The sequence below is a fragment of the Pristiophorus japonicus genome, chromosome 9, assembly GCF_044704955.1.
Source record: "Pristiophorus japonicus isolate sPriJap1 chromosome 9, sPriJap1.hap1, whole genome shotgun sequence".
In the NCBI taxonomy this organism is placed as follows: Eukaryota; Metazoa; Chordata; class Chondrichthyes; family Pristiophoridae; genus Pristiophorus; species Pristiophorus japonicus.
In genome coordinates, this window is record NC_091985.1 from 210,071,943 (window position 1) to 210,088,999 (window position 17,057).

General features: G+C 47.9%; 1 protein-coding gene and 1 pseudogene across 1 annotated transcript; one reads left to right on the forward strand and one right to left on the reverse strand.

Annotated features, from left to right (window-relative positions):
- The window catches only part of LOC139273578 (zinc finger protein 774-like), a 35,986-nt pseudogene extending 34,016 nt beyond the window's left edge, over positions 1-1,970 (reverse strand).
- Positions 1,971-2,853: 883 nt separating this feature from the next.
- LOC139274103 (zinc finger protein 774-like) lies at positions 2,854-3,402 on the forward strand. Its single transcript, XM_070891148.1, has one exon. It carries the CDS (start codon positions 2,854-2,856, stop codon positions 3,400-3,402), a length of 549 nt encoding a protein of 182 aa, XP_070747249.1.
- Positions 3,403-17,057: the final 13,655 nt, after the last annotated feature.

The following is a 17,057-nucleotide window of genomic DNA, read 5'->3' on the forward strand; positions in this document are numbered from 1 at the left end:
CTAAACGTGCTATTCACGATATCCTCAGCATCGCAGATGCTCCAGAGTGAATCCATACGCAGCTCCAGTGCCACAATGCGGTCTGATAGGAGCTTCAGCTGGATACACATCCCGCACACATAGTCAGGGAGCACTTCCAGTGTCCCTGATTTCCCAAATAGCACAGGAGGAGCATGACATGGGTCTGGGCTCTCCTGCCATGCCTTAATCCTTAAATTAACTTAATTTGGCAACAATGCCAAAGGTTACCTACTTTTAAGAAAAGAAAGAGATAAATTACCCACCAATCCACCAGCCAATCACCAATCACTTACGCGCTTGGCTGTGATGTCACACTTCGATTTCTTTTTACTTCTTTTATTACTTTCTGCCCCTGCTGCAGCTGGCCGCTGCTCCAAGCTGCCGCTGCCCTTTGTGCTCCCGCGCCCGCTCAGGTCTCGCGATGCTGGCTTCCTTCCGACGTACCAATGTCAGTCTTCTCCATCAAGCCAACATCCCCAGCATTGAAGCAATGACCACACTCGACCAGCTCCTTTGGGCAGACCACATTGTTCGCATGCCTGACACAACACTTCCAAAGCAAGCGCTCTACTCGGAACTCCGACACAGCAAGCGAGCCCCAGGTGGGCAGATGAAATGTTTCAAGGACACCCTCAAAGTCTCCCTGATAAAGTGCAACATCCCCACCGACACCTGGGAGTCCCTGGCCAAAGACCACCCTAAGTGAGTGGCGGTGTGAGCTGTGGGGAGGATGCTAAGAAGCTGCAGAGTGACTTGGACAGGTTAGGTGAGTGGGCAAATGCATGGCAGATACAGTATAATGTGGATAAATGTGAGGTTATCCACTTTGCTGGCAAAAACACAAAGGCAGAATATTACCCGAATGGCGGTAGATTAGGAAACGGGGAGGTACGAGACCTGGGTGACATGGTACATCAGTCATTGAAATTTGGCATGCAAGTACAGCAGGCGGTGAAGAAGGCAAATGGCATGGTGGCCTTTATAGCTACAGAATTTGTGTATAGGAACAAGGAGGTCCTCCTGCAGTTGTACAGGGCCTTGGTGAGGCCTCAACTGGAATATTGTGTCCAGTTTTGGTCTCCTAATCTGAGGAAGGACGTTCTTGCTATTCAGGGAGTGCAGCGAATGGTCATCAGACTGATTCCCGGGATGACAGGACTGACATATGAGGAGAGACTGGATCGACTGGGCCTGTATTCACTGGAGTGTAGAAGGATGAGAGGGGATCTCATAGAAACAGGTAAAATTCTGATGGGACGGGACAGGTTAGATGCAGGAAGAATGTTCCCGATGTTGGGGAAGTCCAGAACCAGGGGACACAGTCTAAGGATAAGGGGTGAGATGAGGAGAAACTTCTTCACTCAGAGAGTTGTTAACCTGTGGAATTCTCTACTGCAGAGAGTTGTTGATGCCAGTTCAGTGGATATATTCAAGAGGGAGTTAGATGTGGCCCCGACTGCTAAAGGGATCAAGGGGTATGGAGTGAAAGCAGGAAAAGGGTACTGAGGTGAATGATCACATTGAATGGTGATGCAGGCTCGAAGGGTCAAATGGCCTACTCCTGCACCCTATTTTCTATGCATCTAGGAGGACGCTGAGCACCTCGAGTCTCGTCACCGAGAGCATGCAGAAATCAAGCGGAACCAGTATGCGGCAAACCAGACTCCCCACCCACTGTCTGTCTGTCCCACCTGTGACAGAGACTGTAATTCCCAGATTGGACTGTTCAGTCACGTGAGAACACACTGAGTGGACCAAGTCTCCCTCGCTCCGAGGGTCTGTCTGTGACGTGACTGGAACCCTGAAGCCCCGCCCACTCATTCTTCCTGGCCAAGGGCCGCGCATGCGCCGTAACTCCGCCTGTGGAAGATGGCGGCCAGTGACCCCGCTGACCCGGGCCTGTCACTGCGGGACAAACAGGGGGGCTGCGGGCTCTGATTCTACGCCTGAGGCCTACACCGGGTGTTTATGAAGATTCCCAGCCCACCCCCGGGTCCATATCTCCCCGCAGCGCCCATAATCTCCTACCGCCTTCCGGAAGCACCGAGCTCCGTCTTCACCGCCCGCGCATGCTCAGTGAGGGAGACCCGGGCTCAGCCCCGCCCCTCGCACACTCTGATTGGTTGGAGGACCCACCGCCCGCTCGGTCCTCCAGTCCCGCCCCCGCTCTTCCTATTGGTTGAGAGCTGCCGTCAATCACCCAGGCAGTGTGAGCTGTGCATGCGCGGACGGTGCGGGCCCAGGCCCCGAACAAGAACCTGCGGCTCCGGCCTTTCCCCGGGCGGGGGGGGGGCAGCTGCGGGGCTTTCTCCCGGTGACAATCCGGGGGACGTCCGCCATCTTGGGAGGCTGAGGGGGCAGCAGGGCGCATGCGCGGTACTTTCCCTGGGCCAGGAGGAGAGAATGTTGTGAATTTCTATCCTGGACTCACAGTCAGGGCTTTTGTAAACTGCTGTTCCAGGCTGTGAGAGAAGGCGGGCAGCATTTACAGGCCGCAAACTCACACCCAACATCACATCCAGGTCTGACACACTCACTCCATTCATCAGGAACCCAATATCATCGGCCTTTCAATGTGGAAGGAGAAATGTTTGTCTGTTGTGTCTGTGGGAAAAGATTTCAAACATCAGTGTGACTGGAAAAGCACCAAGACACACACACACTCGAGTGAGAGTGTTCCAGTGCACTGACTGTGGAAAGAGCTTTAACTAGTTACACAGCCTGAAAAAACATCGCACCATTCACAGCGGGGAGAAACCGTACACGTGTTCTGTGTGTGGACGAGGCTTCAACTGATCGTCCAACCTGGAGAGACACAAGAACACCTGCACCATGGAGAAACCGTGGGAATGTGGGGACTGTGCAAAGGCATTTAATTATTCATCTGACCTGATAAATCATCAACGCAGTCACACCGGGGAGAGGCCATTCATCTGCTCTGTGTGTGGGAAGGGATTCACTCGGTCATCCCACCTGCTGACACACCACCAAGTTCACATCGGGGAGAGGCCATTCACCTGCTCCGTGTGTCAGAAGGGATTCACTCATTCATCCAACCTTCTGACACACCATCGAGTTCACACTGGGGAGAGGCCATTCACCTGCTCCGTGTGTGGAAAGGGATTCACTCGTACATCCGACCTTCTCAAACACCAGCGAATTCAAACTGGGGAGAGGCCGTTCACCTGCTCCGTGTGTGAAAAGGGATTTAATCGATCATCGAACCTGCTGGCCCACCATCGAATTCACACTGGGGAGAGGCCGTTCACCTGCTCCGTGTGTGAAAAGGGATTTAATCGATTATATAACCTGTTGACACACCAGCGAGTTCACCTGTGTCTGCAGGGGTTGGATTCTGCTCTTAGTCACATCCAAGACTGAACCATCTTCATTATGACAGTTGGGTTTTGTTTTTGCTGATATTAATAACCTTATAACTGGGTTGGAGTTTAATATTCTGGATAAATAGCTGTTTGACTTGTCGGGCTGCTGTGTTCCTTTAAGAACCACTGCCTGGTCTTTCCCCGTAATTTCTGATGAGAGTCCCTGAATTATTTTACAATAAAATTATGACCTTTTACTTCAATCCTAAATTGATCTTTGGTACAAAATCTATAATTCCGTGTCTAAAAGGTTCCATTGATTAACATCTCCAATGAGAAAGTGCTGATTAATCCTTTGCAGACAATTCTTACTGACATGCACATTACACACAGTGGCACCTCCATCATCCACCAGAAAGAAGGGAAATGGGAATCAGAGACCCTTAAGTGTTGCCCCTCCTGTCTGGTACAGCAATCCTGTTGGCACGGGAATGAAGGCTATCTAGGGAAATCAGGGATAGTATTAAAGCCAAGGGAATGGCATACAAATTGGCCAGAAATAGCAGCGAACCTGGGGACTGGGAGAAATTTAGAACTCAGCAGAGGAGGACAAAGGGTTTGATTAGGGCAGGGAAAATGGAGTACGAGAAGAAGCTTGCAGGGAACATTAAGGCGGATTGCAAAAGTTTCTATAGGTATGTAAAGAGAAAAAGGTTAGTAAAGACAAACGTAGGTCCCCTGCAGTCAGAATCAGGGGAAGTCATAACGGGGAACAAAGAAATGGCAGACCAATTGAACAAGTACTTTGGTTCAGTATTCACTAAGGAGGACACAAACAACCTTCCGGATATAAAAGTGGTCAGAGGGTCTATTAAGGAGGAGGAACTGAGGGAAATCTTTATTAGTCGGGAAATTGTGTTGGGGAAATTGATGGGATTGAAGGCCGATAAATCCCCAGGGCCTGATGGACTGCATCCCAGAGTACTTAAGGAGGTGGCCTTGGAAATAGCGGATGCATTGACAGTCATTTTCCAACATTCCATTGACTCTGGATCAGTTCCTATCGAGTGGAGGGTAGCCAATGTAACCCCACTTTTTAAAAAAGGAGGGAGAGAGAAAGCAGGGAATTATAGACCGGTCAGCCTGACCTCAGCAGTGGGTAAAATGATGGAATCAATTATTAAGGATGTCATAGCAGCGCATTTGGAAAATGGTGACATGATAGGTCCAAGTCAGCATGGATTTGTGAAAGGGAGATCATGCTTGACAAATCTTCTGGAATTTTTTGAGGATGTTTCCAATAAAGTGGACAAAGGAGTACCAGTTGATGTGGTATATTTGGACTTTCAGAAGGCTTTCGACAAGGTCCCACACAGGAGATTAATGTGCAAAGTTAAAGCACATGGAATTGGGGGTAGTGTGCTGACGTGGATTGAGAACTGGTTGTCAGACAGGAAGCAAAGAGTAGGAGTAAATGGGTACTTTTCGGAATGGCAGGCAGTGACTAGTGGGGTACCGCAGGGTTCTGTGCTGGGGCCCCAGCTGTTTACATTGTACATTAATGATTTAGACGAGGGGATTAAATGTAGTATCTCCAAATTTGCGGATGACACTAAGTTGGGTGGCAGTGTGAGCTGCGAGGAGGATGCTATAAGGCTACAGAGTGACTTGGATAGGTTAGGTGAGTGGGCAAATGCGTGGCAGATGAAGTATAATGTGGATAAATGTGAGGTTATCCATTTTGGTGGTAAAAACAGAGAGACAGACTATTATCTGAATGGTGACAGATTAGGAAAAGGGAAGGTGCAACGAGACCTGGGTGTCATGGTACATCAGTCATTGAAGGTTGGCATGCAGGTACAGCAGGCGGTTAAGAAAGCAAATGGCATGTTGGCCTTCATAGCGAGGGGATTTGAGTACAGGGGCAGGGAGGTGTTGCTACAGTTGTACAGGGCCTTGGTGAGGCCACACCTGGAGTATTGTGTACAGTTTTGGTCTCCTAACTTGAGGAAGGACATACTTGCTATTGAGGGAGTGCAGCGAAGATTCACCAGACTGATTCCCGGGATGGTGCGACTGACCTATCAAGAAAGACTGGATCAACTGGGCTTGTATTCACTGGAGTTCAGAAGAGTGAGAGGAGACCTCATAGAAACGTTTAAAATTCTGACGGGTTTGGACAGGTTGGATGCAGGAAGAATGTTCCCAATGTTGGGGAAGTCCAGAACCAGGGGTCACAGTCTAAGGATAAGGGGTAAGCCATTTAGGACCGAGATAAGGAGAAACTTCTTCACCCAGAGAGTGGTGAACCTGTGGAATTCTCTACCACAGGAAGTAGTTGAGGCCAATTCACTAAATATATTCAAAAGGGAGTTAGATGAAGTCCTTACTACTCGGGGGATCAAGGGGTATGGCGTGAAAACAGGAAGTGGGTACTGAAGTTTCATGTTCAGCCATGAACTCATTGAATGGCGGTGCAGGCTAGAAAGGCTGAATGGCCTGCTCCTGCACCTATTTTCTATGTTTCTATGTTTCTATGTCCAGTCGAAGTAATGGGATGAGTTAAAGATATTTACTCAGATGGGCGGGTGATGGGAAGTGGTGTTCCACAGGGATCGCTGCTAGGATCACTGTTCACCATTTACATAATTGATTTGGACTTGAGAATCAGAGGTACAATTTCAAAATTTGCAGATGGCACAAAATTGGGTGGTGTAGTTAATAATGAGGAAGACTGTGATAGCATCCTTGTAGAATTATTTAGTTGTGTTAAGTAAATAGCAGCATCTTTTGATTTGCTATGACTGATCACATCACCATAGAGTTATGTGCAAAACAAAAATCATTTAACAGCTCCCAAATTCAGAATTGTCAGATTCAAACTCAACTTTTTTCAAGTACAATCTAACATTTCAAAAATTATAATGGATGTCGGCGAGATATTAGGACTGTTGTTTAACACAATCCAAATACAGTGACACATAGAGAGATGGGCAAGTGTAGCTTCACAGTAAAACCTTTCAAGCCTCACTAAAAACTGGCAGACTGTTGACTAATGGAGTTGTGATCTTTGTAAATTAAGAAAGGAAATGCATGGAAATGTGTCAAAGAGTTCATTTACAGAGTGGGACATCATCTCCCGTTGATTTCTGTTTCTGACACTATGCAACAGAAAAAGATAATTACAACACGACAAGTCCTCTGCGATAGGGGGATGTTTCCTCTCTTTAAAGAGCCATGAAATAATTCATCCGTACCTTGCACTCCCTGCATGGTCTGTGTGGATCGACAGCCGGATCCTCTGCTGGGATCCACTGTGGTGTCTCACGGGGGCCATCACAACCATCAAAGATTTACTGATAGATTAACTCCTGTGTCCTCAGCCCACAGGTTTAACTTTATGGACAGTAAGTTCTGGAATGTAATCCTTTTTAGTCAGTGGCATTTCTCTATTTGGAGTTCCAGCTCTTACTCCTTCCCCTAGTTTACCAGGAGTTCACTGATCAGGTGTCCCTTCATTTATTTGCGAAGGTTGTTATTTTCTCCATCCTGGGATCCCGGGTCTGCAGTAGCGGTCGCGATATGTGGTTATAATGGAATGGACACCAGATTGGAAAGTCTGTCAATCTATGTCTGCCCTTCTGTCTGTTCCCTCTGTCCCGCAGAGCTGTATTAGCGGGGTGTATTTGCACTTCCGGGAGCATAGCCATTGGTCACTCTTAACCTCCTGCCTTGAACACAATTATTCTCAGACCATTCATCATGTTCCCTCCAAACTCTCCGGGATTCTGGCATTACAATGTGGTACAATACACACAACAATGCCTTGTTATTATCTCATGTGTGTTCTTAATGTGAACCATTACTGTTATGTATTTAACCCCTTGTAACCTGTATTACACTACCACCCGAGGGTCTACCTGTTGGAGTCCCAAGGGATCCCAGCATCCCTTGGGAGCACGGTATATAAGCAGGCCACTCACGAAGTACCTGCAGTCTGGAGTTTTATTGAAAGAGCTAAGGTCACACTTGCTCATTGTACACAGTACTCAGTTTCATCCTTTATTATAAACGTATCAATTGGCGACGAGGTAATGAACAACAGCGTGAAAATGCAAGGAACAACTGGTATCCTGGAGAAGTACTCAGAACGGGACGATTGGGAGGTCTTCGTGGAGAGACTCGACCAATACTTTGTGGCCAACGAGTTGGAAGGAGACGAGAACGCTGCCAAACGAAGGGCGATCCTCCTAACTGGCTGTGGGACAACAACCTATGGCCTCATGAAGAATCTCCTAGCACCGGCAAAACCAACAGCTAAATCCTATGAAAAATTGTGTATGGTGGTCCGAGAGCACCTAAATCCTAAGGAAAGCGTTTTGATGCGAGATATCAGTTCTACATGTGTTAATGAGCAGAGGGCCAGGAAGTGGCGAGCTATGTCGCCAAACTAAGGCGCCTCATAGAAACATAGAAAATAAGTGCAGGAGTAGGCCATTTGGCCATTCGAGCCTGCACCACCATTCAATAAGATCATGGCTGATCATTCCCTCAGTACCCCTTTCCTGCTTTCTCTCCATACTCGTTGATCCCCTTAGCTGTAAGGGCCATATCGAACTCCCTCTTGAATATATCCAATGAACTGGAGAATTCTACAGGTTAACAACTCTCTGAGTGAAGAAGTTTCTCCTCATATCAGTTCTAAATAGCCTACCCCTTATCCTAAGACTGTGTCGTCTGGTTCTGGACTTCCAACATCGGGAACAATCTACCCGCATCTAACCTGTCCCGTCCCATCAGAATTTTGTATGTTTCTATGAGATCCCCTCTCATCCTTCCAAACTCCAATGTATAAAGGCCCAGTTGATCCAGTCTCCCCTCATATGTCAGTCCGGCCATCCCGGGAATCAGTCTGGTGGACCTTCGCTGCACTCCCTCAATAGCAAGAACATCCTTCCTCAGATTAGGAGACCAAAATTGAACACAATATTCCAGGTGATGCCTCACCAAGGCCCGAAACAGCTGCAGTAAGACCCCCCTGCTTATATACTCAAATCCCTAGTTATGAAGGCCAACATACCATTTGCCTTCTTTACCGCTTGCTGAACCTGCATGCCAACTTTCAATGACTAATGAACCATGACACCCAGGTCTCATTGCACCTCCCCTTTTCCTAATCTGCCACCATTCAGATAATATTCTGTCTTTGCGTTTTTGCCCCCAAATTGGATAACCTCACATTTATCCACATTATACTGCATCTGCCATGCATTTTCCCACTCACCTAACCTGTCTAAGTCACCCTGCAGCCTCTTAGCGTCCCCCTCACAGCTCACACCGCCACCCCGTTTAGTGTCATCTGCAAACTTGGAGATATTACACTCAATTCCTTTATCCAAATCATTGATGTATATTGTAAAGAGCTGGGGTCCCAGCACTGAGCCCGGCGGCACTCCACTAGTCACTCTGAAAAGGATCCGTTTATCCCGAGTCTCTGCTTCTTGTCTGCCAACCAGTTCTCTATCCACATCAGTATATTACCCCCAATACCATGTGCTTTGATTTTGCACACCAATCTCTTGTGTGGGATCTTGTCAAAAGCCTTTTGAAAGTCCAAATACACCACATCCATTGGTTCTCCCTTGTCCACTCTACTAGTTACATCCTCAAAAAATTCCAGAAGATTTGTCGAGTATGATTTCCCTTTCATAAATCCATGCTGACTTGGACCGATCCTGTCACTGCTTGCCAAATGCGCTGCTATTTCATCCTTAATGATTGATTCCAACATTTTCCCCACCACTGATATCAAGCTAACCGGTCTACAATTACCCGCTTTCTCCCTCCCTTTTTAAAAAGTGGTGTTACATTAGCTACCCTCCGGTCCATAGGAACTGATCCAGAGTCGATAGACTGTTGGAAAATGATCACCAATGCAGCCACTATTTCTAGGGCCTCTTCCTTAAGTACTCTGGGATGCAGACTATCAGGTGACATACTGGTTACAGGCCGGGACACCATTGAGCACTTGAAGATTCTGGAAGAGGTTCTTAATCGGTTGGATCGCGTGGGGCTCACGTTGAAACACTCGAAGTGTGTTTTCCTGGGAAGAAGAATCGCAGCAGACGGCATCAGACCCACCGACGTCAAGACGGAGGCCATCAAGAACGCGCCGAGACCACAGAATGTGATGGAGCTGCGATCGTTCCTGGGACTCCTTAATTAATTGAGTAATTTCCGACCTGGTTTAAGCACCCTGCTAGGGAAATGACTGGGTATGGGGGAATTCACAAGAGGCTGCCTTTAAGAAAGCCAGAAATCTGTTGTGTTCTGTATGGCCCTTGTAAAAGATTAGTGCTTGCTTGCGATGCGTCGTCATACGGGGTCGGGTGTGTGTTACAACAGTCTAATGAATCAGGGATTTTGCAACCGGTCGCTTATGTGTCCAGGAATTTGTCCAAGGCCAAAAGGGCCTACAGCATGATTGAAAGAGACTCTGGTGTGCGTTTATGGGATAAAGAAAATGCACCAGTACTTATTTGGCGTCAAGTTTGAGCTTGAAACTGACCACAAGCCGCTCATATCGTTGTTCTCTGAGAGCAAAGGGATTAACACCAATGCCTCTGCCCGCATCCAAAGATGCCGCTCACACAGACCGGGCACAGAGAACTGCACAGATGCTCTCAGTCAGCTGCCATTGCCCACCACCGGGGTGGAAATGGCACAGCCTGCGGACTTGCTCATGATAATGGATGCATTCGAAAATGAAAAGTCCCAGCCAGGACCAGCCAGGATCCTTTACTGTTCTTGGTAAAAAAAACTGTGTCCTCCACGGGAGCTGGTCCAGCATCTCAGCGGAGATGCAGGAAGCAATTAAGCCGTTCCACAGGTGCAAAGACGAAATGTCCCTTCAGGCAGACTGTCTGTTGTGGGGCAATCGCGTGGTCTTGCCAAAGAAAGGCAGATACGTTCATTTGTGAACTGCACAGCACCCACCCAGGCATTGTAATGATGAAAACCATAGCCAGATCCCATGTGTGGTGGTCTGGCATCGACTCAGATTTAGAGTCATGTGTGCGCCAGTGCAACACTTGCTCTCAGCTGAGCAATGCACCCAGAGAGGCACCGCTAAGTTTGTGGTCGTGGCCCTCCAAACTGTGGTCTAGGATCCATGTGAAATATGCGGGCCCATTTCTAGGCAAAATGTTTTTGGTTGTCATGGACGCTTACTCAAAATGGATTGAATGTGCAATAACGTCTGCAAGCACGTCCAGCGCCACTATTGAAAGCCTACGAACCCATGTTTGCTATGCACGGCCTGCCTGAGGTCCTAGTCAGGCAGGCCGTGCGACTGGGTTGACTTCACGGGGGGAGCGATGTTATGTATTTAACCCCTTGTAACCTGTATTACACTACCACCAGAGGGCCTACCTGTTGGAGTCCCAAGGGATCCCAGCATCCCTTGGGAGCACGGTATATAAGCAGGCCACCCATGAGGTACCTGCACTCTGGAGTCTTATTAAAGGAGCTAAGGTCATTATACAAAGTACTCAGTTTCATCCTTTATTATGAGCGTATCAGTTATAAACTGGGATTGTTGTTGGTTGCTGTTTAAATGTTTTAACAGACCAGTTTTTTCTATTCGGTAATATTCCACCAGTGTACCTTGGCTGCAGTGTGTACCATCTACAAGATGCAGAAACGACCCAAGGCTTCCAGCACCTAGAGGGACAAGGGCAGCAGGCGCATGGGAACATCATCTCCTCCAAGTTTCACACCATTCTGACTGGGAAATAGATCACTGTTCCTTCATGGTCGCTGGTTCAAAATCCTGTAACTCCCTAACTAACAGCACTATGGGAATATGGTCACTAAACGGACTGCAGTTGTTCAAGGAGGTGGCTCACCACCATCTTCTCACCGGTGTTATGTATGTAACTATGTAATACTTGCCACCAGAGGGCGCGACTGTTGGAGTCCTAATGGTCACCTGCACACATGAGCAGGGCCAGTATAAAAGTTTGGCTGCCATATTGTTTAGGCACGCTGGAGTTGTAATAAAGATGACTAAGGTCACACTAAGTTTAGCTCACAGTACTCACCCTCGTGGAGTTCTTCTACACAATTGGCGACAAGTAATAGAATACGAACCTTCACGCAACCATGGCTGCCGTTGGAATATTAGAGAGATTCATAGAGGGTGATGATTGGGAAGCCCTCATCGAGCATCTCGACCAGTACTTCATGGCCAACGAGCTGGAAGGAGACACTAATGCGGTGAAGTGCAGGGCGGTTCTCCTCACCAGCTGTGGGCCTAAAATATACGGCCTCATCAAGAATCTGCTCGCACCGACAAAACCAACGGAGAGGAATATACAGAGTTGTGCACTCTAGTTCGGGACCACCTCAAGTCGAAGGAGAGTATCCTCATGACCAGGTATCGTTTTTACACGCACCATCGCTCCGGGGGCCAGGACGTGGTGGATTATGTTGCCGACCTGAGATGCCTCGCGGGACCTTGCGATTTTGGAGCTGCGTTGGGGGAAATGCTGTGGGACTTTTTCATGCTGGGCACCAGCCACGAGGTCATTCTTCGAAAGCTGCTGGCTGCCGAAACCCTAGACCTGAGCAGGGCCTTCGCGATCGCCCAGGCATGCATGGCCATGGACGATAACACCAAACAGATATCTTCTCAACATTGAAGCTCACCGACAAGTGCATAAAATGACGTTGCCAGCAGGCTGAACTGCATATGGCAGGGCCTATACGTCTGCGGCTGCAACACCCGTGATGACTCAGAGTCTGCCATCGGGGGTGAATGTGAATCCATTAGCACCGTGTTGGCGCTGCGGGGGTAATCATCGGGCCCATCAATGTCGGTTCAAGCACTACGTGTGCAAAGGCTGCGCAACAATGGGGCACCTCCAGCAAATGTGCAAACGTGCTGCGACACACCACGTGGCAGATGATGATTGATCCGGCACCGATCACGCAGCACAGGCAACTCAACCCAAGGAATAAGTGTATGGAGTACATACCTTCACCACCAAGAGCCCTCCTATAATGCTGGAAGTCAAATTAAATGGAGTTCCAGTATCTATGGAGTTGGACACGGGTGCAAGTCAGTCAATAATGAGCCAGTAGGCTTTCGAGAAACTGTGGGACAATAAGGCACAAAGGCCCAAACTGAGCCTGATTAATGCAAAGCTGCGTACCGACACCAAAGAGCTCATTCCAGTAATTGGAAGTGCGGCAGTGAAGGTCTCGTATGATGGAGCTGCGCATGACGTATCACTGTGGATTATTCCAGGCAATGGCCCATCGCTCTACGGCAGAAGCTGGCTAGAAAAGATTAGATGGAATTGGAACGACATCAAAGCACTATCTTGAGTGGATGACGCTGAGCAAGTTTCCGTCGCTATTCGAACCAGGCATCGGCAACTTCACAGGCTCCAAGGTACAAATCCATCTAGGCCCCAATGCACGGCCCGTCCATCACAAGGCTCAGGCAGATCCATCCATGATGAGGGAGAAAGTCGAGATCGAACTCGATGGAATCATATCGGCAGTCGAGTTCAATGAGTGAGCCAGTCCAATTGTTCCTGTGTTGAAAAACGATGGCACGGTCAGAATTTGCGGAGACTACAAGGTAACGAATAAGTGAATCTCACTCCAGGACCAGTAGCCGCTGCCCTAGGCGGATGACCTGTTTGCAACTTAAGCGGGGGAGGGGGGGACCTAACCTCTGCCTACATGATACAGGAGCTGGCTAAATCTTCGAAAAGACTGACGTGCATCAACACACACAAAGGGCTGTGTATATACCACAGATGCCCTTTCAGGATTCGCTCAACTGCAGCCATTTTCCAGAGAAACATGGAGAGTTTGCTGAAATCTGTGTCGCACACTGTTGTGTTTCAAGACGAAATGTTGATCACCGATCGTGACACCATTGAACACCGACACAACCTGGAAGATGTTCTGAGTCGCCTAGACAGAGTGGGACTCAGGCTGAAACGCTCCAAGTTTGTTTACCTAGCGCCAGAAGTCGAATTTTTGGGGAGAAAGACTGCAGTAGACGGCATCAGATCCACGGACTCAAAGACAGAGGTCATCAAGAATGCACCCAGACTACAGAATGTGATGGAGCTGCGTTCGTTCCTGGGACTCCTCAACTATTTCAGTAACTTTCTACCTGGCTTGAGCACGTTGTTAGAACCTTTGCACATGTGGCTATGTAAGGGTGATGACTGGGTTTGGGGCAAAAATCAAGACACAGCTTTTGAGAAGGCCAGGAACCTGCTATGTTCAAATAAGTTACTTGTACACTATGACCCATGTAAACGTTTAGTGCTAGCTTGTGACGCCTCATCGTACAGGGTCGGCTGTGTGTTACAGGAAGCCAATGTATCAGGCAACCTCCAACCGGTTGCATACACGTTTAGAACTCCGTTTAAGGCTGAGAGAGCCTATAGTATGGTCAAGAAAGAGGTGTTAGCATGTGTATATGGGGTTAAGAAAATGCACCAATACCTATTTGGACTTCGGTTTGAGCTTGAAACTAACCACAAGCTGCTCATTTCGCTGTTTTCAGAGAGCAAAGGTATAAACACCAATGCTTCGTCCCGCATCCAAAGATGGGCACTAACATTATTTGCTTATGACTATGTTATCCACCACAGACCAGGCACTGAAAACTGTGCCAATGCTCTCAGCCGGCTACCATTACCCACCACTGGGGTTGAAATGGCGCAGCCCACAGACTTACTATTGGTCATGGATGCTTTTGAGAGCGAGGGGTCACCAGGATCCTGTGCTATCGTTAGTAAAGAGTTGCATCCTAAATGGGAACTGGTCGGCCGTTCCCAGGGAAATGCAAGATGAAATTAAGCCAGTCGGATTGTCTCGTATGGGGTAATCGCGTAATTTTGCCCAAAAAAGGCAGAGAAACGTTTATACGCGACCTACACAGTACCCACCCAGGCATTGTCATGATGAAGGCAATTGCCAGGTTGCATGTTTGGTGGCCCGGCATTGACTTGGACTTGGAGTCATGCATGCATCAGTGCAACACTTGTTCACAACTGAGCAATGCACCAAGGGAGGCTCCACTGAGTCTGTGATCATGGCCCTCCAAACCGTGGTCCAGAACCCACATAGATTTTGCCGGCCCCTTTCAAGGAAAGATGTTTTTAGTAGTAGTATACGCTTACTCCAAATGGATTGAATGCGTAATCATGTCACCCAGCACGTCCACAGCCACCATTGAAAGCCTCTGGGCCATGATCGCCACCCATGGCTTGCCAGACGTCCTTGTCAGCGACAATGGACCATGTTTCACCAGCTTGGAATTCAATGAGTTTATGACCCGCAATGGCATCAACCATGTCAGGTCTGCTCCGTTTAAGCCCGCGTCTAATGGTCAAGCGGAGCGGGCAGTCCAAACAATCAAGCATAGCATGAAACGCGTGACAGACAGTTCCCTGCAGACCCGCTTGTATCGCATTCTGCTCAGTTACCAGACGCAACATCAGTTGCTTACCGGGGTTCCCCCGGCAGAATTGTTAATGAAGAGAGCCCTCAAAACCAGGCTCTCTCTTGTTCTCCCGGATCTTAGAAACATAGAAAATAGGTGCAGGAGTAGGCCATTCGGCCCTTCTAGCCTGCACCGCCATTCAATGAGTTCATGGTTGAACATGCAAATTCAGTACCCCCTTCCTTCTTAACCCCCCTAGTAGTCAGGACTTCATCTAACTCCCTTTTGAACATATTTAGTGAATTGGCCTCAACGACTTTCTGTGGTAGAGAATTCCACAGGTTCACCACTCTCTGGGTGAAGAAGTTTCTCCTCATCTCGGTCCTAAATGGCTTACACCTTATCCTTAGACCGTGACCCCTGGTTCTGAACTTCCCCAACATTGGGAACATTCTTCCTGCATCTAACCTGTCTTAACCCGTCAGAATTTTAAACGTTTCTATGAAGTACCCTCTCATTCTTCTGAACTCCAGTGAATACAAGCCCAGTTGATCCAGTCTTTCTTGATAGGTCAGTCCCACCATCCCGGGAATCAGACTTGTGAACCTTCGCTGCACTCCCTCAATAGCAAGAATGTCCTTCCTCAAGTTAGGAGACCAAAACTGTACACAATACTCCAGGTGTGGCCTCACCAAGGCCCTGTACAACTTAATGATCATGTGGAAACCCAGTGACCACCAGCAGAACATGTACCACGATCGCGCGGCTGTTTCACGTGACATTGATGTCAACGACCTTGTGTTTGTCCTGAATTACGGTCATGGTCCCAAGTGGGTTGCTGGCACTGTTTTGGCCAAGGAAGGGAATAGGGTGTTTATAATCAAACTGTTAAATGGCCAAACGTGCAGAAAGCATTTAAATCAGACCAAATTACGATTTACTGACAACCAGGAACGACATGAAGAGGACATCACCAGCGAAGTTCCACTAACACACACCCAACCAGCAATCGACCTCTCTGTCAATCACAAGGATGAATCCACCATTCCTGACAGTCCGGTCAGACCAGCTACAGTGCAGTGCGTTAATGGTCTGACCAACTCACACACGCCAGGGTTTGAACTTAGATGATTAACCAGGGAGCGAAGAGCTCAGGATCGCCTCAACTTGTATATAACTTGACTGAAGACTTTTTGGGGCGGGGGGGTGGGGGAGTGATGTTATATATGTAAATGTAATACTTGCCATCAGAGGGTGCGACTGTTGGCATTCTAATGGTCACCTGCACATACGTGCAGGGCCAGTATAAAGGCTTGGTTGCCATACTGTTTAAGCATTCTGAAGTTGTAATAAAGAAGACTAAGGCCACACTAAGTTTAGCTCACAGTACTCAGCCTCGTGGAGTTCTTCTATACACAACAACAGGCAATTAGGGATGGCCAATAAATGCTGGCCTTGCCAGCGATATCCTCATTCCATAAATGAATAAGATTGGGGAATTAATAATGGAGAATAGGGAAATGATGTTGAACAAATATTTTGTATCGGTCTTCATGGTAGAAGACACGAAGAACATCCCAATAGTGGATAATCAAGGGGCTATAGGTACTAATGAAGTTGGGGAGGGGTTAAACTAATATGGCAGGTGGGTGGGAACCTCTGCAGGGAGAGAGAGGGAAGTAGAATGGGGGCAGAAGCAAAAGATAGAAAGAAGAAAAGTAAAAGTGGAGGGCAAAGAATGGAGCTGCGGAATACCAAGAGGCAGAAAACGCTAGTGGGAGTTGTGCACAGACCACCAAACAGTAATAGTGAGGTTGCGGCCAGCATCAAACAAGAAATTAGGGATGCGTGCAATAAAGGAAGAGCATTTATCATGGACGAAATTAATCTACATATAGATTGGGCTAACCAAACTGGTAACAATACGATGGAGGAGGATTTTCTGGAGTGTATTAGGGATGATTTTCTGGATCAATATATCAAGGAACGAACTAGAGGGCTGGCCATCCTAGACTGGGTGTTGTGTAATGAGAGAGGATAATTAGCAATCTAGCTGTGCGAGGCTTCTTTGGGAAGAGTGATCATAATATGGTAGAATTCTTTATTAAGATGGAGAGTGACACAGTTAAGTCAGAGACTAGGATCCCGAACTTAAGGAAAGATAATTTCGATGGTATGAGACGTGAATTGGCTAGAATAGACTGGCAAATGATACTTAAAGTGTTGACGGTGGATAG